The sequence below is a fragment of the Leptidea sinapis genome, chromosome Z, assembly GCF_905404315.1.
Source record: "Leptidea sinapis chromosome Z, ilLepSina1.1, whole genome shotgun sequence".
NCBI classification, from domain to species: domain Eukaryota; kingdom Metazoa; phylum Arthropoda; class Insecta; order Lepidoptera; family Pieridae; genus Leptidea; species Leptidea sinapis.
The window spans coordinates 25,282,601-25,309,237 of NC_066312.1; the positions used below are offsets into that span (position 1 = coordinate 25,282,601).

The following is a 26,637-nucleotide window of genomic DNA, read 5'->3' on the forward strand; positions in this document are numbered from 1 at the left end:
TAAATTTTGTAAATCTTTATTCATAATAATATCTTTATACACAATAAGACCAACATTCAAGGGTTCATTACAATTTCGTCTTAAGACTATAATAATTTGTTTATACTTTTATTTATCCTTAATAAGCATAAGATTAAAACATAGTATTAATAATCATGTTATAGGATATTTACATAACAAGACTAAATTTTTAAAATATAACATAAAATAATTAAATATAACAATTACATTTGATTCGACCTTAATATAAAATGAGTTATTTAATGTTAAGAGTTTAAAATGTCTTAAAAACAATATTAATAATAAAGTAAATTCTTGAATAAGAAACTTATAGATATTGCATGGCCTGCTCAAGAAACATGAGTACTTTGCGTCATTAAAAATAAAATATATATGCTAGCTATGCTAATTTACATACGAATGTAAAGTAAAGTATATTAATTCAAAAACTTTATATTATTTTGTTCACACCTAAAAATATTTTGCAGTATTGATGTTGAGTCATACTTTACAATAGGTTACAAATAGCCATTCATATCCACACACTGCCAACATTAATATAGTGTCATCACTACATCAATAAACACAAACATAATTCACAGTAAAATATAAATATTATGCTTTATTATTGGAGAAAATTGTCATGACATTCTACACAACTTTATGTACTTGTAATATTTGATAAATAGAAGAATCAACTGTCACTGTGTTATGTGTTCTTATAACAACCGTTACAACAGTAATCACCACAAGGATAAGTCCACGGGTAGAACGGCCTGTTGTAAAGCCAATATTATATCCACGACGGTCGATTTATGGAGTCGTACGGTTGGCGTATGCCGAGCGGAGGCGGATACGCCGGAGGATACAGGCCCATAATCTGAGCGCCTGTTTGTCGCTGTAATTCTTCTTGGTACCGTAGATATTGCTGGTACATCTGTGATTGAGCTTCTGCTCCAACAAACGGATAGCCGGCTCTAACCTGGGAGTGAGTGATGAAAGGGAATGAACTTGCACTATGGTTGGCATTCTGGTGAGCTGGTTTCACAAGTTTTTCAGTGCTGCTCTCTCCTCGTTGCTGCTGATGGGCGACGGCTGCGGCCATGTAGTTGGCAGCCATCAGGTGACTCGTACTATTTCTGAAATCATCTATAGAAAAGGCTCCATTGTCACCATACATTCCGCTTAAAGACATGTTGGATGTGGGGCTGAAATTGAATGTTGGCATGATGCTGGTTTTTACTGAGTTGAGCGCATCATTATTAGTAGGCTGTGTGGAATGTTGATAGACAGTGGCAGAATCATGATGTGCTTGTTTAGCCGCGTCAACAGTCCGTTTTCTTTTAGGCTTGGCTTTAGGCTCAGATGGTGGGTAGTAGGTAATAGGTTCATTGTCCGCAGTAGAGGGGCCCCTTGCTTGTGAATAAATAACACTATGTGAACTAGGTGTGGCCACATCTGATGCCAAAGCCTTATTGAACATTTGTGTCATCTGGTATGTCTTGTCATGATATAGCGAGCTACTTGACGCTAAACTTGACAAGTATCTCTCATCAGTTGAATATCTTTCAAGCATTTGTGGTATGCTGGGCAAGTTACGTAGACTATCTAAAGGCAAAGAAGAATGAGTACTATAAGGGGTTTTATAGGAAGGAATAGATGAGGCCAGTGGATGATTTTGTGCGTGCTTTTCAGGTTTCTGGCATTTTGCCATTGCTTCGATATTTTTAACGATTGCCATTATGGATGCCTCAGCCATGGAAGGTGTGACAACAGAATTATCGGATTTGTGCCCTCCGCGTGGATTCGGTATTCGCAATTCCGAAGTTACGTTTTGAGACATATCTTGCGCATAATTGTTGTCCTGCTGATGTAAGTTTTTATAATTATGAGCTAAAGATGCATCAGGTTTGCTCTTTTCCTCAGTACCGTATGTTGAATAGTCAGCTGTCACGTGATCTTGTTTACGCAATTGGTTAGTATTCTTCCAGTTGCAATAGTCCAGTGCTGTAGGTGGTGGTGTATTGCTATACAACTTCTTGTTTGCCTGTTCAATATCGTTCAGCGAGAAACTATTTATTGATTGAGATGTTAAAGTGTCGTAATGGTGCTGATGTGCAGGTGCAATAGGTTGGCTAGTGGAAATGTCTGTATGTGGTCGCTCGTGGCAATGGGCCGGTGTCATATTGCATGATGTTGACGTAATAATCGGTTTAGACGGTGGTTTCTGTAGTTGCTGGCTATTGATGCCCAAATTTATGGCGATAGCTTCTATTTCATGACCTTTCTGTGTGTGATTCATGTTCGCTTTTGGATCACGAGCCATATATTCTGCTTCCCGGATTTCAATATTTCTCTTATCTTCGGTATTGTAATAACCCATATTTATCATGTCAATGTCTACATCCTTTTTGTTCATCCCAAGCGGTTTATGTTTCTCCATATTAATTACATCTCTCTTATTATTGACGTGAGCCGGTTCATTGTTCTCATATACGTTAATACTACGATTATCGTAAGCGGTTATCTCAATATCCACATTTCTATGGTCACGTATATTGGTCATTTTCGCATGTTGAGATTTTTCGCTTAAGGTGTTTGCTATTTCATCAACAGATGTCGAGCAGGCATTCGGCAGTAATTTTGGATATTCATTTGTAGATTCATTACTTAGTTCCTTCTCTTTTGGTTTCTCTTGAGTCAATAATGAGTCTTGTTCATTGTAACACCTCTTTTTCACAGGATATAAAGGTGTTTTAGACTCTTGCGTTTGTGGCGATCTCGGTAATTGTTGGGTGTTTGTAGCTGTTGGCTGTGGGGAAACCAGTGGCTGAGAATAATTGGTTTGCACTGGGGAATACTGAGTGGGAGAAGGCGAATATGAATTGTTGAACTGATTTTGTTGGTACACATCAGGTGGATATTCGTCTTGGGACTTAGTTGCTTTACTGACAGATGAGATTTTTGATGAATCGTAAAATACAGCACTTTGACTGTATGCTGGTAAAGGACTTTTATTTTGGTCGACGAAATAGTTTGGTGTAGCCGATCCAGTGATATTTGACGACGCAGCGTACACGTGCTGGCTATAAGCAGAGTATGGTGATTGGGGTGCTTCGCGGGGGCTACTACTCTTGTCGGGGCTACTTTTTAGCGACGTTGTATCTTGGTAGAAACCAGCGCGAACAGAACCGTTTATTATTGGGTACGTTATCTTTTGGAAATCGTCATTCCTAGGTGATGCTGGAGACCGCAACAAGGGTGACGTCAGCGACATTTGATGTCGCGGCGAATCTAAATCTTGACTGAATGAAGATCTTTCCGAAACTGAGCTTCCTGTACTTGTTCGTCGTTGCCGCGGTGTTAACGATACGGGATGCGGACTTTCTCCGCCATCTTGGTGTGGAGAATTGGGATCGTTAGGTGAATCGAATTTGGCCGTGGCAACCTTTGGACTTGTTAATTTAATCTCGGCATTACTCTGCTCTTGTGTTTTTTCCTCTAAATCAGATTCTTCAGTTTTCTTTTTCACCGTAGTCACAGTCGGTGTCGTTTTTGGTGCACCAAATGCTTTGAACCAAGCGCTAAGGTTGGGAGTTGCTTTTTCTTGACTGGGTTTCATAATAATTTCTGCCTCTGTTTCTACTTGCACATCTTTTTTGGTGATAATAGGTTTTTCTTCTTCTCGCTTATTCTCTATAACAGATTCAGTCTTGGCTGTTTCTATTTCTGCTTTCTCAGCACTCTTGTGTTCGGTTACGTTTTCTTCGTCAGCAAAATTATGTTCCTCACTAATGGCAAACTCCACTGTAGGTAGCACAGAGCCAAGACTCAGTTTTGGGCTTATTCCTTCATTCTTAGCAGGGTCACTTAATTTATTACCAAGCCCACTGGCGATTGTATCTTCAAGTTTCTCACTGGATTTATTAGCAACATTTGTTATTAAGTTGCCCTTACTTTTACCGGGTTGAAGTCTATCAATAGTTCGTTGTACTTCACGTCTTTTTATGAGTTTTGGTTCACGAGATGACGGCCGTTTTCGTGATATCTCTCTTCTGCTAGATAAAGGTCGCTCTCCTTGTGATAATTCATCATCCTGGCGGCTGCAAGTATCTAATTCTTCCACAGAAACTGTAGGTGCTGGACTATCACTAGGTGAACTTAAAGCAGAACTCTTTGGTGCATCATCCAACCACTTGCTTATATCTTTTACTGCTTCTTCCAATGCCTCGGAGGCAGATTCATTCTTTGCAGAACTCTTCTTAAGCAATTTTTTATTGATGCACTTCCCTTTTACAGTCTCCAAAGGTTCATCATCATCATCGCCCGATTCATCCTCACTGTCGTCTTCTTTATAATCTGTTTTTCTATCTGTTCTTCTTGTACTCCGTGGAGTAAATAAAGTAGTAAATAGTGATGCATCCTTATATTTCTCATTTTTCGCTTTTAACTTTTCGATTGTCTCACGCAACTTTTGATTTTTATCCTTTCCTAGAGTCTGAAAGTTTTGTTTTTGTTTATCAACCTTTTGTTTATAATCGAATAGAGACTCCCAGGCATCCCGTGCAGCGTGACGTCTGCGTTCTTTGATCTTATCATACTTATCTTTGAGGAATTCACAATCCTGAAGTTTTGATGATGTTGTCGGCTGTTCGTAATGCATCTTTTCAAATTCAGTTGTACTGCACTCTGGTTTATCGAGTTCTGTTGGGGACGGCGACGGAGTATGTATAGAAGGCAATGGACTAGCACTTCTACTTCTATTCGAGCTTGACATTGAATGTCGTGAATCACTACGTTTCGGTTCAGCAGGCTCCGGTGGAGATTCAGTGTGTTTATTCCTTTTCTTTTTCGACTTCTTTCCATCTCTGTCTTTATGTTTTGTATGTTTTTCTTTCTTGCTGTGTTTACTCTTCTTATGGCTCCTGGAATGCTTTCCATGTCGATGATGGTGACTTTTGCGCTTCTTTTTAACCTTGTCCTTCTCCTTATGAGATTCCTTGGATTTCTTTGTAGTCTGATGATCTGACTTCTTAGCAAATTCGATTTTCTTTTCTTCAATGTTCTTATTTTTTTCATTACCTTTTTCAGCATTTTTGTTAATCTCATGATTATTTGTCGATTTCACTATATCTGATGAACTTGATTTTGGTTCTGAAACAAAAAATAAATTCACTTTTGTGTTTATAGTGCTTCATTGCTGTCATCTAAATTACTCTGAACATCCGAGAATTAAAGTTGGGTTCTTAAACCTTATAGTTTGTTCACTTTATAACCCTAACAATTTTTTTTTTGTGTTTTAAAAATCATGCAGATAAGCTGTTATATATATCTTATAATCTTAATCTTAATATATATAAATCTCGTGTCACGTTGTTTGTCCGCGATGGAATCCTAAATTCATGAAAGGATTTAAATGGGCATTACTACTTCATAGAGTGCAGTTTAGTCCAACTTGAGAGATAGGATAGTTTTTATTTCGATTTGGGCCCATAATTATTTTTATTTTCAATATTTGTTTTGTAGGGACATATTTTCCAAGAATTTACTGACGCACGGTTTGACAGCTCTACTGTGAAACAATTTCATTATAACAACAGGGAGCAATAATTCTTGATGCTTTGAACTTACTGATAATTTTAAATATTATTTTTTTTTTTTCAATTATTCAATAGGAATTTAGTAAAAAAGTTTTACATGTACATTAATTACATTTGATGCAATTGTCGCTTCTATAGCTGACTGAACCGGGAACAAAAGACCGTACATACTATCGACACAATACATGCCATGACAAGTTCTCGCTTAAACAAAATTTCTTCAAGACTGATCGCGTCTTGAATAGTATTCGACCGGAACTCAAACGTTACGAATGGTATGAATTCACACATTTAATCGAACTTATATTGTGGATGAAGCCTAACAGTGCGTAGCAATGCAAGAATGTGAACAGTGGGTTATTATCGATAAGTTACCCGCCAAGCGCAAGACTACAGCTTGCAAGCGAAGTTTTCCGGTGAAGGTACAGAGTTCACGTATTAAGTGCTCAATTTGATATAAATAAAAGTATAAGCCGAGACATGCTTCGTTATTCTAATTTAACATAATCTTTAATTAAATTTAGCGTACCAGTATCCTCAGAAATAGATTGTTTTTTCCGCTTCTCTGAAGAGAGTCTTACTGGAGATTGGCTGGCTTTCCTCTTCTGTCTTCGGGATGGTGTTGGAATTTGGTACTCAACTGCTATTTCTTCATCAGAAGATGATACTCTGTACATGTACTTCTCTGTTAAACGATCAAATGCCGCTTGAAGGTTGTCAACCATTGTAGTGTATTCTAGAAAAATTGAACAAACCTTGAAACACTATTGGCAACTCTAAGGAAAAGGGTTTAAATTAAAAAAATATATTATTGTAATTGTCGATATACCTAGTCTTGCCATAAATACTGAAAGAAAGAAAAAAAAAATTCAATTGCAAATAACATTTATTACTTTTAAAGTGTGTTAGTTTCCTAATTATTTTTCAAAATTCCTGCAAAGTTGTGACTCGAAGCTGCATGTCCAGCGCGTGCATACATTTTGCATGAGCAAATGATTTATGCCGATTCGTTCCTTGCGAATCCCTTTAACTTCAGCTATCTGCCACAACAAAATTGACCGATTTTTTAGAGCAAGTTTCTTTACTTTCTTTTCACATTTTCTTCGGTAACGGCGGTGTTTGGACGTCCTGACCTGAGATCATCTTACAGTGACTCTGAGCCATGCTTGAATTCCTCTTCAAATATGTCTGGCGTTTTGCTCCTCTTCGTGACGTATTTTAAAACGGCTCAGTGGTCCAATTTCGTACAATGTGCAGATGACTCAGACGTGATGACCTTTACGGGTCAATCACTAATAATGAAATGATGCTAATGTCATGAAATTTGGTATTTAAACTAGGTAATCCTCATTTAGTGATATACCGCGCAAGTTATTAGTGACACTTAATGCCGAGGTATTTTAATTTCTTATAACCTGGTAGAACATCTGTGACAAGTTTAACAGGAGGGCAAATTCCCCTTCTTATAGTGAATGTGATGTGGTTTGCTTTTTTAATACTTGCCCGCATGCGCCACTTACTCATCCAAGCACGGGTCTCATCTTATTGTTGGAGCTTATTACTAGCCTGTGCTGGGTCTTCGTCGCTTGCATGGTAGACTATGGCATCAGCATATGTTGCTAAAGTCAAGTCTTCAGATACCGATAAGTCTGAAGTAAATATTTTATACATTACGGGGCCAAGTACTGAACCCTGTGGAACGCCGGCTTTCGTAGTGTAGATCATACATTTCTATGTGTCAGTAGCAAAAGCCTGTCTTTGTGGTAGGTCTTGATAATGAAGAGAAAGCTCTTTATATCAGACTCTGTCAATGCTTGCTGAAGATCTAGGAATGCCCCAGAGCAGTACAGTTTTACTTTAAAGCAAAGCAGCCTCTGATCTCGTTATGATGAAGCTTCTTGAGGAGGCTTTCCAGCTTTGTGAATACTAAGAATTTCTGATACGTCCAGATTATAGGAAAATATAAAGATAGAAAATATGATTTTCTAGGGAGTTCTTAAGAATTGTGGAAGTGATTAAATTAAATCCGGGTGGCAGCTGGATTTGAGTGAACACTACAAATCTTCTTAAAAAGTCACTATTATATCAGATATTCATTTTAAAATTTGTTAACAAGTGGTCACTCATATGCTAGTCAAATTCCCTACTGCTTGTTGAGTTACTGAGATATGGTATTTTCCCTGCTTTATCTATCTTACTGTGACATATACTTAAAAGTTAAAGACGGTTCGACCGATTTAAATATTTCTTCTAATATTTTGTTTGCCTTAATATTGGGATGGTTATGAGCGTAGATGACGCAAAGGCTATTGCAGTTGCCTCTCATCCCGAAGGCGCCGGTTATATCCCGCCTACCACGTGCCAATGTGTTTTCGATACTTCTAATTAATGTATACTATGTATGTTCTAGTTTCTTCAACGCTCTTAGAGTGAAGGAAAAGACCGTGAGCAAACATAAAAACACCTGCGAAAGAAGAGCATGCAGAAGGCTGGGTTATTGAATTATTCATGAGTTTTCAATCTATGTATGTATATAGTTTCGGCCTTGTTCTTTACTTTATATAAGAATGATGTATACAAATTATGACACTGTAGTTTACATGAAACTATAAAATAAATAAAAAAAAAACAATCACACTCTCAGATAACTCACCATTATCTTGACCATTGTAGAGCCGACAATTGTTAACAATTAGCTTGAAGTCCTCTTTGAAAGTGGAAAAGTCTGTATAAAAGCCACCGTCCAGACGCTCTTCCATCTTATGTAAGTCCATTGGCCGTCGTATCACTGTGTAGTAATTCGGTGCGTAATCTTCCTCCACGGGATCCAAAAATGGCCAGGCATCTTCATGATTGGTCAATTGTTCGAGAACCTTGTACATATCAATTTGTATGTCTTCGTCAGTTTGGCTAAATCTGTAATGAAAAATGTACATGTATTATGTTCAGTTTGCTTTTGTCCTTTATTTATTATATCATCATCTGCATCTGTTTACATGATCAACTGAGGTCATGAGTATAAAACAACATGGCATCCTAAATTTTTCAACCAACTTAAAATTTACATTACATCAATTATGGCATGTAGCAATTAATAACGGATCCCTAACGATCGACCAGTTCTGCATCGACCAGGGTTACATTAGGCCAGAGATGAGAATAGAACTCGATAATTAGAGCACAATAATATGAGCTGGCTTCATTTTTGACATATTTTTTTTCGAAGTAGATTTGACTTTCAGGCGACCGCAGAGTTGGCAATCACTTAAAATTTCGACGACGTTCATATATATGTAAGGTATCATCGCCGTTCATCATAAGAAGAGATTATCAGCCGATCGACACCGAAAGGCGTACTGCCAGTTGTTGATAGATTTGTTGTCTGGAGCAGGAAGTTTGTTATAGCAATCGGCTTGTAATGAGCCGAATCCGAGTGGTCTCGTTTTGTAGGCGTAAGCTAATAAGCCTAATTTTCATATTCGCACATGTTCTGAAGCACGATAGAAGAAATAAATTCGGGCCCGTTTGACTTCTTAACGTCCATGGAAAACATAGCTCGCTAAACAGTTGATTGTGTCTTTTCATAGTCGTCTGCTCTCATCTGTAGTCTAGTGCACCCCACATCACCTCATCCCATTTGACCGCGCGCGTAATTTCATTGTGCACCCTGGTGTTGCAAAAGGGCATCAGAGGTCGTAACGTATCTGAGGATTTGCAAGCTCCTTGGATAGCCGCGAACGCAAACGCCTGTCTTCAGGATACATTTAATAAATAATATTCGATCGCATTATGAAACTAATATTAAAATTGAATCTACTTTTCACTAACTAGGCATGTGTAAAGATGTTTTGAACACTGACAACAGTCGTGACGTATCACAAACGACCTACTACTAAATGCATCTATCTATCGGCAACTTACATCTGCGACGTCTTGAGCTTCTTCCGCGTGCTGCTGACTGGCTCGTCGTTGTCTGGTATCAATATCTGGCCCGTGGCCGACGCCAGTGAGTTGTTCGTCTTCCGGCCGGTTCGTACGGGCGTCTCTGGGGGCGGTTCGCCTTTATGAACAGCCGAAGAGTTTTTTGACTTTTTCCCTTGGTTCTTGGACGGTTGCGCCAACTGCGGCATCTCGGGCTCCGTACTGTCGCTGCTGTTTGAAGAGTCGGATGAATCCGATGATGCTGATTTTGATCTGAAATTTCATCAAAATTATTAAAGGTTGGTTTGAGACAGTTTAAAATATAAAAAAAAATCTACAACTCTAAAACGCATCTACGTTTACATTTTGGTCTATAACATGTTCGGACCAGTCTGAGACATTGACAGCTTTCAAACCGAAAAAAAAGACATGTTTTAAACAACAATTATTTTACTAAAAATAATGTATAATACTCATTAAAAAAGAGTTTTGAGCTGTATCCGACAGATTCATAAATTATACTTAGATAAATAGTAATCTAAAGAAACAACGTGAGGTCGTGTAATATTTATGTGTGTGGTCACATTGCAGCGACATGTACATCTTTATTTGTATAACGTTGCTAGATGTTAGGAAAAATGCGCAATATTTTTTGGGGCTTTTGTCTCTCAATATTAGTACACAAGTAGTACTTTATTAATCAGAATAATGGTCACCAAACAATTTTATTTTATTATTTATTTATATCCGTGCCGACGCCGACGCCAGTGAGTTGTCCGTCCTATGTATCCGATTATTTTATTTTTGGAAACAGCTTTTGCAATCATTGAAGATACAAGGCGATATTTTATACAATCATAAAACTAATTACTAGTAACGTGTAAACAATACGACGCGTGGTGTACTACTGACGCGAGTTTGTACAGGGGGGTGCAAATTCCCTACATTGGCACATGAAAAAAATTTGCATTGAAAGTGCTGCCACCTATTAGGTACGCTGCAACTTCACCACGATGTCGATAATATAACATACATGATAGATGGATAGATGGAGCTAGTGATAGCAAAAAACTCACTTAACTTACTTATTAAAGATTTGACTATCGTGTTGTAATCATTGAATGGCTCTCCTTATTTAAAGGTGACTGCTGAACTTAATAAACGTATAATAATTTCCACCCACACAAAACAAACATAAATATGCATTCAATTCCCCAAACAAATATGTCATTAGTGTCATCGAGCCCTCACTACATGGCAATAAAAATTTATAATCACATCCTAAACGATATTAAAAATAAAGAGGAGCCTCCTCTATTTAAAAGACATCTTAAAAATTTTTTAGTTTCAAAATGTTTGTACGATTTACCCGAATTTTTTAATTACACTAAATGTGAGAATTAGTATAAGAATGTGTAAAATGTATAAGACATATTTATTTTATGTATAACATTGCTGTGTCACATATTGTCTACCCATTAATGTACCTACCACCTCTACTGTAAAATATGACTTGCAATAAAATATTTTGATTTGATTTGAATACTATAACAATAGTAAAAATTAAAAATTTTAAACATAATTAGCGCCATCTAGCGACGGTACGCTAAGAGCGTAAAAATAACGCAGCGCCATCTCTTGGCCTCGGTACACTGATCTTACAAAATAAAAACATGAGTTGCACATCTATCTCTAGTAATATAGTGTATTATCTATGAGTTTGTATTTGCTTTTGAATTTGTATTTGTTTCGGTGGCCTTTCACCTTTGTGTTCGGCGCGTTCCATCAAGAGTATATTTTATGAATCGAAGACTGTATATATGTTTGTTGGATAAAGTTGTAAATTCTTACAAACCGCATTGTTTTCACGAGTGGAAAAAAAAGAAGAAGAATGGAGGAGTCGTCAAAGAATAAAATTTATCTTGGCTTACATTACGATATTTATAGTAGTTTTATAATCGCCTAGCAAATGTACGCTTTCGGTAATGCATTGACTAATTTCTGCCTTTGATATCCGATGCAAGTACATTAAAGAAGAATATGAATCACCAGTATGTAGAAACCTCAAACAAACAGCTAATTATTGCTCTGCTGGAGTAATGGCGTCTTCATCATATTATTTCTGCTTACAAAAACTTATATGATGAATCTTTTTGAAGCAAATTCTCGAAAGATACTGGTGTCATCCTAACAAAATTTCTGAATCCACTTCTGTCTTCTATTCTTAAATCATTAACATAAAATTATAGGTCACTCTTTGGCGTCTTTTCCTGAAAATAAATCGCAAACAATACTTGGGTGTTTTCCTTGAATTTGCTTCATTTTGCATTAAGTTTCTACAAGTATACTGCACTTATGAAGTAAAGTTCTCAGCACTTTTCCATTGTCAACAGTAAATTGAGCAGAAATATTATTTAAACTTCCGCACGGACGTGTCATATTCTACAAGATTAGCTACAAGTATAAATACGTGAGATCATAAACATGTATACTACTTGTAGTTCACAAACAACAAACAAAAGCTGCGACGGCTTGGGAGCCAGCAAGTTAGGGTTACTAACTGGGGCTTTAACCTGTCATGCTCTGTAATATATATAATATTAAACAACGTTTACTTAGGTGTTACAGACTTTGCTGAGCCTGTTTAGCGGCAGAAGAAACAGCCGCCCATGTCATTCAAGAAATGGCGTCATCGGCAACATCTCACATTAGACGTCAAGTTGCGGAAAATGGCCCGTTAAAACCTAGTGGGCTCCATAACATTGATAATAGCTTGAGGGTAAATGTAAACCTTTGTAATAAGATCAGCCCCTGTTCAGACATATCCTATACATTTTAAAGATTTTTATTTAAGTTTTAATTAAGGAACTATTTGAAGTTGCTCCTTATTGTACACAATTTTTCATGAAATGAGGTGCGATTGAAATGCAATTTTAGAGAAACGATAAGAGACAATGATTTGATTTAGCTTTAAAAGCACAAGCTGTAAGAGTGCTCTTATTTCTTGTCTGTTGTACTGTATTGCCGTGGCAAGTGACTACGATCTTTGAAACTCGTCGCTAAGATCGACTTACCTCAGCTGGTTCCTTCGCTTCGCTCTGTTCCTCCTGGCGAGATCTTGGCTTTCCTTGCTCTCCTCGTCCTTCGACGCCTCGTCATTAGTATTAGTCTTGCTGCTCTCTTCCTCTTCCTTTTGTCGGAGTTTCTGCAAAACGCGGCTCGATGTTCGCCGCGGGGCTAGCTCCAGCAATCTTAAATACAATTTAATACTTATAATCCATAATACTAATAATTTTTAAAGATTCCAATTTCGAAAGCCACGTAGAATTTCAATTTCGAAAGCGCGTTATTTTGTGCTACCACGATTTGATTTGTCACGTTCATTCAGTCAAAGTTGGCTCGAGTCGACTAAGGAAATAGGATCAATCAAAGTAATTTTAAATATATAATTATAGACATCGTAAATATTACTACTGTTATGGACCATCAGCATTCAGAACGGCGATTGTTGCAAGACATATATATATATAAAATTATACAATAACAATCTTTCACACAGCAACCAGAAAATAGTGAGTTTGTAATGACCAATTGCTTAGTCTAGCAACCAGAACCAAATACTGAAACTGAAAATAATAATTCAGTCATTAAAATGTTACTACCAAACACTGAAAGTTTTCATGGTGAAAACGTAATCTATCGATGATTATAAGCGCAAAAGGTCGCACAATAAAGTCACTATACAGTAAACTATAAATTCATAAAAAATAGTATTATTGGAATTGAATCTAGGTCGATATTAGGACGTGCTGTGTCACTTACGTGGCTTTGTAAATAATTCGCTTATAAGTTCAGCTATTCGTCTGTTCATGCGCGCTGGCACAATGTGATTTACGTGATTGGTTCTCGTTATGACATGATAACGGTAATTCCATCGTGCGTTTGACAAAATATTGTTCAATGTTTGTCAGATACGTGGGCAAGTATCGCATGTAACGGATCAGAAATAATAAAATAAATGGATTTTCGAACTATACATATTAGCTATTATTATTAGTGTATACCTTGGGTATATGCAAAAAAAAGCGTGTACATTTTTTTTTTCAAAGTTGGCAAATCCTCTGGCGCTACAGGAGGAGAATGTGGGAGCGATGGTCACTCAACATCAGGTAACCCGTACGCTCGTTTATCCTCCTCTTTCATAAAAAAAAATACCTAAATCTTTCATATTCATTTTAAAGTGTGAGATTCAAGTGTTTCTTGAATTAAAATTATTCTGTAATTAAATATGTGTATCTCATCATTTTTCAGTTTTAAATTATCATGCAGCGTGTTGACAAAGAAGTACGAACAACTACTAAACAATTCTTTACAGTCTCACGTTTGGAATCTCCATCACTTGTCTTGAGTTATTTGTTATATCAATGTTTATCATAATGTGTAAAGAAAAAGTTCATTTCAGTATTTTTCAATGGAAAAAGACAGGTACCAAAGACTATTTATATATACTATTATTAGTACCAGTACGGAAGTCTCACTCCGCATTATCAATTAAAGAAATAGGGACTCTTGTGGTCATACAATAAGATGTAATTCAGATCGCACAGCGCTACTAGCCTGCATTTTTATTCGCATAGAAGTTGCCTCTCTTTCAATCACATGACTCTTCTGACGACAGGTTGATTTCTTTACCTAAAACTGTACCTACCTAGTATAAGGTCATCTTTTAAAATTAGCACAGATTTTTCTATAAAATATATAGGTATGTAATTGTAATTTTAAATCAATATTCTTTAGTTATCAAACACACATTAGTTGCAGATAGTAATGTATGCGTTAGAAGACTTACTTCAGGAAATAAATAGGCAGCTATCATGAATGGTAATGTCATTATAATAATAATAACTTTAAATTAGATTGTTTCAGCGTCTTTAAGAAGCTTAAAAAAATTAATTTGGGTCGCAATGACCTTTAATATGCTTTGCTTTATTTATGGTTCTCCATTTTTAAAATATCGGTCCGTAAAAAACTCCGCGCGTACTGTATAGAGGTCGCCGCACGTACTTACGATTTCGATACCTAGCAGGTACACGGGGAGTTAGACAGGCTTGCAGGTACTAAATACAACACGAAAATAATAAATTTCGATTATAAGTTAAGATTAATTTTATTATATTTTTTACTTTAATAATAAAAGAATGAATTGTCACCAGATCGATATGGTTAAAAGGAAAAATGTTAAGAATTATTATTACAACATTTAATATAGTTTTATGATTTAAGTATTTATATGACGCTATTTATTATGCATACAATATATGTTTCGGGAAAAATCGTAAGCATATAATTAACCAGCGGTACACCACAGGACGTCTCGCAAAAAAAACTAATCCTGTGTGTATTTGTATAAATCGAACCAATATGACATCATTGCCGATTGTTTCTGGAGAACAACGATCTGGTGACAGGGACGACAGCTTGTTTAAATGTTGCTTTAGCGCCGTGAAAGCGTAAGGACTCCCCAAGGTAGGCGGTAGGTAACCCCTATAAAAGTAAGTCTAACTTAGGAAATATTTAAATTTACAAGTTTCTGACGTATGTTTTTTCTCATTTAAGGATTGTCAAAATTCTTTTAAATTTTAAATGCAACGAAATGAAACTTAATTAAAATGATAGTAGTTGAAATAATACTGAGACATCGTTCATTTTGACCCACCCGGATTCTATATTTGACAAGAAATTACAATATTCACGCCATCTATGACACAGCTAAATAGTTGTAGGTACATACATAAGAACTTTAGATGGTATTATTACCATATTATTAAAATAATTTTTAAACATAATAATTACATAAAATACATATTTAATTTTAATAATCTATCATCGGTAGATAACATATAAAAGTAAATGTAGTCGCACATTTATAAATGACAGTCGAGAAGCATAATAGAATTTTTCAAATAAAATACAGCTTATACTTTAGTAAATAAATACATACAATATATAAATTATGGTAAGTGGCACAGAGAACTCTTTATTAACTCTTAAAATAGGATCGATGTTATCAAAGACTTTTTAATATCTACATTCTTATATAGGTTTGATACTTATCATATCTTAGTTAATTTCAAGAGTCGACATATTAGATATAATAGATATATCGGCACAAGTAATGTCAGACACTTGCCAAAACTGAATTCATTATTGTACTAGCTAACTAATTTAACTAATTATTGGCCACATTCTAGCGCTCTACAAAGCGCAGGTCCGGCCACACACGGAGTATTGCTGTCATCTCTGGTCTGGCACACCCCAGTATCAGCTCGATCCATTTGACCGCGTCAACCGCAGAGCAGCTCGAATTGTCGGGGACCCAGTGCTCTGTGAACGGCTAGATCACTTGGCGTTGCGTAGAGACGTCGCTTCATCGTGTGTCTTCTACCGCATTTATCACGGGAAGTGTTCCGAAGAGCTGTTCAACCTGATTCCTGCTGCCGATTTCCACCTTCGCACGACACGCCACAAGGATAGGATATCATCCCCACCATCTGGATGTGTGGCGGTCCTCCACAGTGCGGTTTTCAAGGAGCTTTCTTTCTCGTACTACAAAGCTGTGGAATGAGCTTCCTAGTGCGGTGTTTCCGGGACGATACGACATGGGTACCTTCAAAAAAAGCGCGTACACCTTCCTTAAAGGCCGGCAACGCTCTTGTTATTCCTCTGGTGTTGCAAGAGAATGTGGGCGGCGGTGATCACTTAACACCAGGTGACCCGTACGCTCGTTTGTCCTCCTATTCGATAAAAAAAAAGAACATAATATTATATAGCTACCAGCACTACAAGGAGCAGGTTAAACTCCGCCAACAACAAGGACTCGGTAGTATTCAGTTTCATAGGGAGAAATACGTGTGCCACAGAAAAAAAATATCACAACGGTGTTGTTTAAACCTCGTTTTCTGCGGTGATTTTAGAAATAACACAAATTTTTTACTATTTAAAAGTTAAAACATATCTGTCAATAATATAGTCTATTGTTGATATGCAAAGCTGAATAATTATCATACATACATTGTTGCATGATGTTGCATTATGCAGCAATGTAATTTAAATAATATATTCTCAAAAAGTGACATCTGGGCTGAAACTGCGTCATTCATTTCATAAAAATATGCGGGGAGAAACGATATATGATAATACATTGTGCCAACAAACTATACCCTTGTAGAAATCGCTAGCATTTTTCCCTTGATGAATAAAATACTATTTCGGTGTTGCGGAGATCTGTTCTTGTCTTTTACTTTTTGAATGTCATTTCTTTTTACTCTATCAGCCAAATATAACTTCTGCTTATAAGGACTGCCTTTCATAAATAATCCGCACGCAAAACACATGAAAAAAAATAGGTATCCGTAGGTACGAAATTTCCAATATTTTATTTGGTTAAAGTTTTGAATGCTGTCGAAACAACAACACTTATACATCAAAAAACCACTACGATATTTGTATACGATTCATGGGTGTATATGTTTCAGTAAGTATATTGTATTAAATATATTGTTGTCTTGTAACCATAGTACAGGCTATGCCAAGTTTGGGGCAAGATAATTTGTGTAAAAGTGTGTCAACATAGATAAATATATATATATACTAGCTGACCCAGCAAACATTGTATTGCCGATATTAAAATCGCGATACAAAATAACTGTTGATCGTAGATGGGTGAAAATTTTAAGTTGTATGTATTTGTTATTATTGACTCATAATCAAGCAAATTTTAAAAAAAATATTAAAAAAATAATTTAGCGTGGACCACCCTTAACATTTAGGGGGATGAAAAATAGATGTTGTCCGATTATCAGATCTACCCAATATGCACTCAAAATTTCATGAGAATCAGTCAAGCCGTTTTTAAGGAGTTTAGCTACAAACACCGCGACATGAGAATTTTATATATTAGATATATATATATAATTGATAGATATATAGCCAATTGTGTTATAGACGAATTAATTTAAAATAAATTTATGTAACAACCGATCAAATTAACCTTAGAACAATAACCTACGCATCAGGCGCCTGCGTCGGTCTGTTTTTTTCTAATGAGCGCATGTCTAGTGTTTTCCTATATCGTTTGTTAAGTCACAGGTACACAGTGTCGTGGGAGACGTGGTAAGAACCATATCTTGACGTTTTGTGATTCGCTCCAAAGCTGGTAGAGCTTACTACTTACTATCTACGAGCATGACGGATAGCAGGAGAGTGCCCATTTCGCATCTACATCCTCAATAAACTTAACGGAGAAAAGAATACCGGAGTCAATTATGTAAATGAGTTGTCTTAGCCCCTGCATGGCCCAAACCGAAATATTACTCGATTTAATCGGTTTATTTTGGCTCCTGTCGCGAAATCCCTAATTCAGGAGCCCTACAAACATGAAGCCCAGATGAACACTAGACGATCCCAAAACAAGGGAGATTCTGAATAATTCAGTATTACGATTCGATTCGTAGGTTTACCTGCTCATTCACACTCATCATTGTGTCATGAAGAATCATCAACCCAACAAACGCTAAGCTTGAAATTATTATAATCTATTATAATGAGACTAAAGGCGGGGTGTGGACACTTATCGATCAAATCCAGGAACAAGCATAAGCTTATAATGCCTACTACTCGGCTAAGTCGAGTTAGTAAGTCTTTTATGGGGCGATGTATATGCTTTTACAAGATCCCAGAAAATGTTCAAAACAAAGTATTACGTTATTCAAAAGAATTGTTAAAAAACGTTTGATACCACAGATTAGGAATGGAGCGACCGCCCTCGGGCTGCAATAATAAGTTTAATTGTACAATATTACTTTGTAAACATATTATTTGATGAAAAAAAAGCCCACTGAGTTTGTCGCGCCCGTTCTTCTCAGGCCTGAAGCTTTCATTTTGGAATGGGTGGTAGTTTTTTTTTTACTTTCAATAAGTGATGTCACATCCTATTTTGAATATAAATATTTGAATCAGAATGTCATGTTGAAGACATAACAATGACAATGCTATCTACGATAAACGAAACCTAAAACCTAATAAGAAAAGAATACATAAAAAAGTTGAGCATGCTCTTATCTGAGCAATGGAAGACAGAAAGACTCGAAGCTCCTACTATTTCAAAGCGCTTGCGAGACAGTTATCACAAATATTATTCCAAAACCACCAAAAAAACAAAGGAGAAACTCCATCGAAAAAAAGACAATATTTCACCTTTTGCACATGTAAAAAAAAGTTTGTCGAAAAGGACTGCGCCAAATGCATTAAAACAATTTGAGACAAATAATTAGTCTTGCCTGATAATTTTTTATTTGATTAGTTAATGAAAACATTTAATTTGTTTTGAGGAAAAAAAATATTTTCCTATAAACAGACAATAATTGCTTGTATGGTTCATTTTATGTATAGGTTTTATTGATTTATTTTAAATGTTAAAATAGTCAGGAAAATTAATACTATAGGAAGGTATTGAGTCTATATAAATCATTTAATATAACTTGCGTCCCCGAAGCGTGCAGTTATCTTCTATGTAAGGTAAGGTTATCTTTCAAGGGTTAAAATACCAACTTAATAATCAAATGCAGCTATTTATAGATATTGTAGCAGGATAGTTTCAATTACGCGCCAACATCTTGCTTAAAAGATAAAATGAAATTTGCACTGCATTTTATGGCATAAATCGCTTTGCATTCAATGTATTCATAAATTACTAATTTGATTGTAAAATTAGCCTGGCTCATCAAAATAAGGGTGGTTAGAAAGATAACCTTTCATTCCCCATATTTGACATGTGGACAAACACTTGGAATCTGTTTGTCATTCATCATTGTATGTGTTTTATGAATGTACAATGAATTAACAGCTTTTTGTACAGATCACCAATAGTAAAATATGTTAAAAGTTTATTACAAACTCACCTTTTCCGTTGTAAACGTTCTTTCTCTTGGAATAATCTGGGTATTTCTGGCATAAAATTCTGTGAGAGCGATCTATAAAGCTCCTTCTCAACCTTGCTGTTAGCCTTACTAAATTTTAATGTCAGCAGCTTCCAATCCTCTTCTGTGAAGCAGACAACTTGCCAGATTCGCTCAGTTTCTTCATCTTTCCCATCATCTCCATGTAGCCAGCCTCTTTTGCGCTCTTTGTTCTTCTTTTTCTTTTTTCCTTTTGGTTTCCTTATTATATCCTCTCTATATAGCCGTGTGCCATAGAAATACCAATATGCAGAGTCATTATCATCCCACCTAGTGAGCAAAATATTCACTTGTAAATATATTTATAATTAAGAAAGCTCTTTAATTCCTTAATTTTATTTAATTAATAAAACTTTGTAATAAACCAAGGGAAAACCAAGGAAAACTATAGAAAATGTTGAATTTTTCAGATTTATGTTTTTGGTTTTATTGCTTCCATGGAAAATTTAAGTTGGACTTAGTATCCCCTAGCACCAATTAGGAGGTAAAAATATTGTAGTTGATAGAGGTTTAGTCCCAACCCTTAAAAATATCACAATTTGAGGTTATTATATATATGTATATGTTGGATGCAATTACTAATTATGACAGTGATAATGATCATCATGTTCATGAAGCATCCTAACGCAAGTAATAATTTCAAGCTCTAAACGTTGATGCATCCAATATATGATAATATTTATATTTATACAGTTTTTTTTTTTTATGAAATAATTTATATTATTTAAACATGATTCATATATTATGATGCAGCACATTAAAAACTAATTTGTTTTGTATATTATAGCCATTGCAAAATACTCATTTGATTGAAGTGTGGTTGTGGAGTTTCTTGTATGTTCTTCTCACAAGCTCAACTTTTTCCGAACATGTTGTAGATTCAACAATTAAAAAAAAATATCTATAGTGATGATTCTAAAGTGCTTAGTTTAAACCTAATTGTATAAATAAAGTTTATTTGACTTTGAATGCTATTTTCTCTGGAACAGTGCATTACTTTGTAAGAAGAGTGGTAGTATTATAATTGTGGACTCTATCAATTACAATATTGTTTGCCTCATTATTATTCATGCTACGGGATAAAATAATAATAATAATAAAGCCTTTTATTCAACTGAAAACAAACAATACAATATCTTATATCTAACTTAAATAACATGTAGTTTTCAGCTGTTTGCCATTTGGCATAAGCCTCCTCCAACCTTTTCCACTCCTTTCTGTCCTTGGCCACCTGGCTCCAGGTGACTCCTGCAAATTTGGCAAGGCTTTGCTCCATTGAGTGCTGGCATATGTTTAATTTGGTAAGGGCCCATGTTTGGCTTCCGTGCATCAATACAGGGAGAATGCATGTGTTGAATACTTTAGATTTAATTGAAATGTGCAGTTCTTTATCTTTCATTATTTCTTTCATGCTCCAATATCTTTTCCATCCATTTGATATTTTCTTCTCTTCTCTTTTTCTTCTCCTTCTCCTGTTGATTTCTTTTTCTATATTTTCTCTGGGTGAAATAATTTGTCCTAGATAGACATTTTCATCCACATATTCGACCTCACTTTGGCCAACTCTGATGGTCTCTTTCTTAGGTCCATTGGCTTTCGTCTTCTCCATGTTTATTTTTAATCCCATAGTGTAACTTTCTAATGCCAGATCATTTGCCATGACATTCAATTCGTGTGGGGTTTTGCAAAGAGAACTAAGTTATCTGCAAATCTTAAATTTGTTAGCCAGGTTCCATCAATGTTGATTCCAAATCAGTCCCACTTTAGTCTTCTAAATATAATTTCAAGAACTGCAGAGAAAAGCTTCCCTTCTTTTCATTATTAGTGCCTGTTCCTTTTGCTAGTTTGATTGAAGTATCTAACCAGTTATATTTCTTTTGGATATCTAGGTTCCTAGTTTCCTTGTCAAAGTCTGCACATCTTTAGGTCAGTTTGTGTGCTGCTTCTTCAACGTTTTTGATACTCAGTTTAACATCAAAGTTCCTCCTGGGTCTTTGTATGTCGTGTTGTGAGATCTGCCCTAACTATTCTATGGTTCGTGTTAAATTAAATTTGTTTACAAGATTTAAATCAGTGAAATATTTTGGTTTGTTGGTGAGAATAAAATTAATTTAATTTTTGTATTTGCCTCCTGGTGATACCCATGTCAATTTCCTTGAGCATTTCTTTCTAAATTTGCTATTTAGGATAAAGAGGCTGTTTTAGACAACTTTTGTTAAAGATATATTAATGAGTCTTTCTCCATTTTTGTTTTGTCGAGTTCCATATGTAAAAGGTCCAAGAACATGTCTTTCTTCTGGCAGGATTTCACCTGTCTGGCCATTGAAATCTCCAATCATGATTAAGTTTTTGTGTGTATATTTCTTTATCAAGGTTCTCGTAGAATTCTTCAATTGTCTTTTTGTCTGCTTGTTCAGTTGGAGATTCAACTTGCATGATAGACCACATGTCTATGTAATTAGGTAATTTTATATTTAGCACTGGTAAACAGTCCGAAATTCCAATGAACTCATCAATATATTGTATCATGTGCTTTTTAAGAATAAAACCTAAACTGTTTTGGCCTGCTTTTTCGCATTTGTAATACAGAGGAAAGTCTTCATATTTGTGTATGTTTTCTCCAGCTCGTCTTACTTCACTCAGACCGAGAATGTCCCATATCATATCATTTAGTAAATTATTTTGTTCTGTTAGACTCTCGTCCGACTTTAGGATTAAAATGTTAAGTGCTGCAATATGGATGTTTTCTTTAATGGGGTGAGTATTAGATTTTTCTTTGTTGTTAATGTTGTTTCCAAGTGGGAATATGTTATGTTGATTTGGTTTTATGTTGGGACAGGGACCAGCCGGGTTGGGGAATGTCAATTTGGTTTTGTTGATAATTGTTGCTGTGGTGTTTTTATTTCGGCTAACAACTATTTCTAGTTTTTCAATGTCTCCTCTGTATTTGAATTGACTTTGGTTCTTATTAATCCTTCTGTTGGGTTGGTTTTTGATATTTTAGCAGGTTGGTGTAACTTTGGTTTTCCTGGAGCTTTGCTAAAGTTGTTTGGGGGAGTAGATAGTGGGGTAGATGAGAACATCCTCTACCCCACTAATCTATCTTTCTTTTTTCAGATTCTGTTTTGTCTTGTACAATTAGTTTGCCATTCCTTATTGTTGCGAACTTTCCAGATTCCCTGGCTTCCTTCATTTTTGGGATAAGAGCTTTTCTTTCCTCCAATTCCTCTCTTGACAGGTCTTCTGTTATGTAGACTCCTTCTGGGCATTTTTTCATCTTTTTCAGGATTTCAGTTGTTCTCCATGCAAGGGTACACAAAAATTTACTTTGTTTTGCCTTCTGTCTTTTTCCCTATTCTGTAAATTGCTCAGTTCCCATTTATCCTATTTGTGTTCCTCCTCCCCCGCTTATTGTGTTGAGCTGGGCATGTTGAAGAGTTCTATTACAGTATTAATTAGTTCTAGATTGTTAGTTTCTTTTTCTTCAACCCCATGCAGTAAAACATTATTTTTCATAAATTCAAGTTCCAGATATTTTACTTTCGATTTCAGTAGCAAAATCTCAGACTTCATAGGTTCTTTTTCTTCTTTAATTGGCAACTGTTGTTCTTCAATAATTTTGCTGATATTCTCAGTTAATGCTCGGGTTTGTTTATCATTTTGTTTTATAATCTAAATCTAAAACTATTATTGGCCAATACTGGTCCATACTTTGTGCCGTTTTTCTACCAATTGGTAGGTCTAGGGCTGATCTGGCAACACATTTGTGAGTTTTGACAATAGTTGGCCTTCCAATTTTAGTCTATACTCTGTGGTATTTAACTTTTTAATTATTACCCTCTAAGTTATTTTGCCAACTTTCTATTTTTATTTCACTGTACTTACCACTTCCTACAAAAGGATTTTTAGTTTATATTGTTCAACACTGTTTGTTTTACTATTTTCAGTGCAGTTTATTCCTGATAAATCACTTTGTACTATTGTTACTATTTAAAATGTGGAGACGATCAATACGTAATGTTCACAGTTTGACAGATGATTCATGCTACAAGATACTAAGTTTTAACCAAAATTATAACATGAAAAAAGAAAGACCAACCACTAAGGTTAATAATGATGAATTGATAGTGATGGTAGAAGCATATTTGCATCAAACTACAAAGGAAATAGTGACAATGTTAGCAAGCCCCATTTCATGACATATTTAAATAAGAAAAATGGGTGCCCCATGATATAACTGACCTACAGTGTTGCCCACTTGAAGATTGCTTTACCATATTGTACTGGCATAGTAGGGAATTGATTAAATGTTGGGATTTTAGTGTAAATTATGATGTGTGATAAAACATGGATTCTATATTATGTTCGCAAACAAACATCACAAGGGCTGACTCCAGGTATAATGTCTCAAAAATGCTCTAAATTGAATGTGTTTCAGTCACTTAATTTTGTAGTAATGAAATGGAATTATTGAAATCCAGGAAAGGCCTTAAAAAAATTATATATTTTAGTTATGTTCAATGTTAATACATGCAAGCCTAAAAATTAAGGAGAATGATGGGAATACAAGGCAGACTATACGGCCTGGTCCACATTTAAAGAAATCAATGGTAAACAACAACCAGCAAATGGACTCTTCTTTCAGTTCCCTCACCAAACTCTGATAATCCAAAGCCTTTTAATCTTTTACAAGTTAATGAGATTGATGCTTATCCCTCTGACAAAGGGGTATGATAACATTAAACACCATGTAAACCATTAGAATATTGTACTGAACATACCCCAGTGGCTCAACTCTTAAGCTCTCTGCCTCCAAGTTCTTAAATAGATCAAAAACATCTTCAGCATCAAGTCGGAAATCACAAAGAGCATACAATATCTCAACTTTTCTGCGCAAAGGCAGAAACTGGAAGTCAATGTCAGTATTGAATGGGTTGTAGCGGCCTGATTCTTGACATTTTTGCCGGAAAAGGCGCCTCAGATACATCTAAAAGTGAAAAAATATTTTTAAGTAGTTTTCAAAATGTATATGGCAAACATAACTAATTTGTTTATTTACCTGATAATTAAATGCGGAGATGTCATTGTTGCCCAAGCAGCCGTTCAGAAGACGTACGATCAATTCTGTCAACAATGAACTTCCGCAGTCTTCTGTACCGTCTGTCAGTAGAGCTTCCTCTAGCTCCTACGATATAATTAACATTCACGTTAACAAAAAAAAACATATGTATAATCAAACATCTTGATTGAAATAATACTTGCTTCAATGTCAAAATCCAGAAGATTGAAGGCAGTCCGAAATAGAGAACAGAAATATGCTATGCTTGGCACTTCCCACCATGATTGAATATCAAGAAACCGTGAGAAATTCATTCAGGGATGTTTAGCTAGATTTACGCACAAACTTATTTTTTTTTTTTCACTGAATTCCACCTAGATCTTGATTAAGATGGAAACATAACCTTAAACCTATCCACTGTTTGAGAACACGATTTGCTACACAAATTGCGTTTCCATCCTCCTTCCCGTTAATTGGAATGATTGTATCACTTTGAAATGAATATTTTTTTATCTTCATCAAAGACAAGAAATTATGCGTTGTGTACTGTAGAACACAAACGCCATAACAGTTTACAAGAAACTCAAATTCAATCCACTTTATTTGTAAAGGAATTATATTCTTAATACTACGTGTACTTTGTGATAAGATAGGTAAGCAACAAATATTAAATGAATATTGATGAATTAAAATTAATTACAACTAATACCTATTTCATATTTAAGAAATTAAAGCAATAATATGACCCACTTGAAAGCGGAAGTGTGAAATAAAAATAATATGATAGTTTCTGGCGACTAGTCTATAGTATTATTACACTATGGGTCTGACTTACGTGTAGGAAAAATTATTGACTTCTTTCGTATAATTGAAGAGCAGGAAAAAAGCAAAAGTAATTACGTATTAAATTATTATTTAAATACCGCTACTTTACAAGTAAAAACTAACTAGTAGATAAGTACAAGATGAATGCTGATGAAGAGATATACATCATAGCCCTGTCTCAAATGCGTTAGTTAGAGCAGCAGCTGACTGCGAACAACAGGCATATCGACATTACGACGCAGGCCACAAAGGGGCTGAACTATATAGTTATAAGGATGAAATAAAACCACGTCTCGAGATTCAGTAAGCGGCAAAACGCCTGAGCGAAATCCATGCCTGGTCAAAATTGACAAGCAGTTCCCAAGCCACCTTAGGTAAATTCAACGAGATGTTGCTGCCGCCTCTATTCTTATACAATGAATCTCTGGCATGAACGGCAAAAAAGAAATCATATCTTCTCTTTGCCTTAAATTTGACTCTTATAGACAGTGGAAAGTCATCACCGAAAGTCAAAAACAGTTAGTAGAGAGCTACAATATCTAAATATGAATTACTATTTGATTTACAGCCGTTTTCAATAACGTATATGTAGTTACAGATATATTGCTGTCACCGCTTAATGACAATATATTATTTATCCATAGTTATGTCCAATATTGTTACACGGCCTTTTTCAATAACGCATATTATTCTCTAGTTACGGATTCAAATTCATCAAAGTGGACTGAAGAAATTCTTGCATGTTAATTTGGTTGCCATAAATCTGTTCGTCCTGTTGCTTTTACCTATATTTTTAGTATTGATCAGATTGATTAGATCTAAAAGAGATGGAAACCAGAAATAGATCATTTTGCTTATTATTTTACTATACACTATCCAACATTCTTACACCACGTTCCTTGTTTTATTATCAATCAGGAAAACGTACAAATGTTATTCTAATTTCCTTACTCTATACAAATATACCGTTGTAAGTTATTAATATTACAAATGGATAACTGTTGTATGTTATTTAAATAAAATTGAATAAATTAAGGTTTCAATGATACGACGTTTTTAGTGTCAGTTAATAATAATAACATACCATCAACCTGAATGAAATCTCCTAAAAAAGCCATACACAAAAAACATATCATGCAGATAGACGAAAATTTTCATATAAAATGTACATAAAATGGAAACTACTGGGCCAAACTACATAAAATTTACTATGGGA

The 26,637-nt window shown here is 35.4% G+C and overlaps 1 protein-coding gene across 1 annotated transcript; it reads right to left on the reverse strand.

Moving 5' to 3' along the window:
* LOC126978904 (uncharacterized) lies at positions 1-25,154 on the reverse strand. The gene is made up of 9 exons (XM_050828025.1): positions 24,800-25,154; positions 24,597-24,722; positions 24,319-24,524; positions 19,481-19,807; positions 12,596-12,772; positions 9,522-9,794; positions 8,254-8,516; positions 6,130-6,336; positions 1-5,154 (listed from the first exon to the last, which is right to left on the reverse strand). Exons 1-9 carry the CDS (start codon positions 24,908-24,910, stop codon positions 794-796), a joined length of 6,051 nt encoding a protein of 2,016 aa, XP_050683982.1. The 5' UTR covers positions 24,911-25,154; the 3' UTR covers positions 1-793.
* Between the last annotated feature and the right edge of the window lie 1,483 nt (positions 25,155-26,637).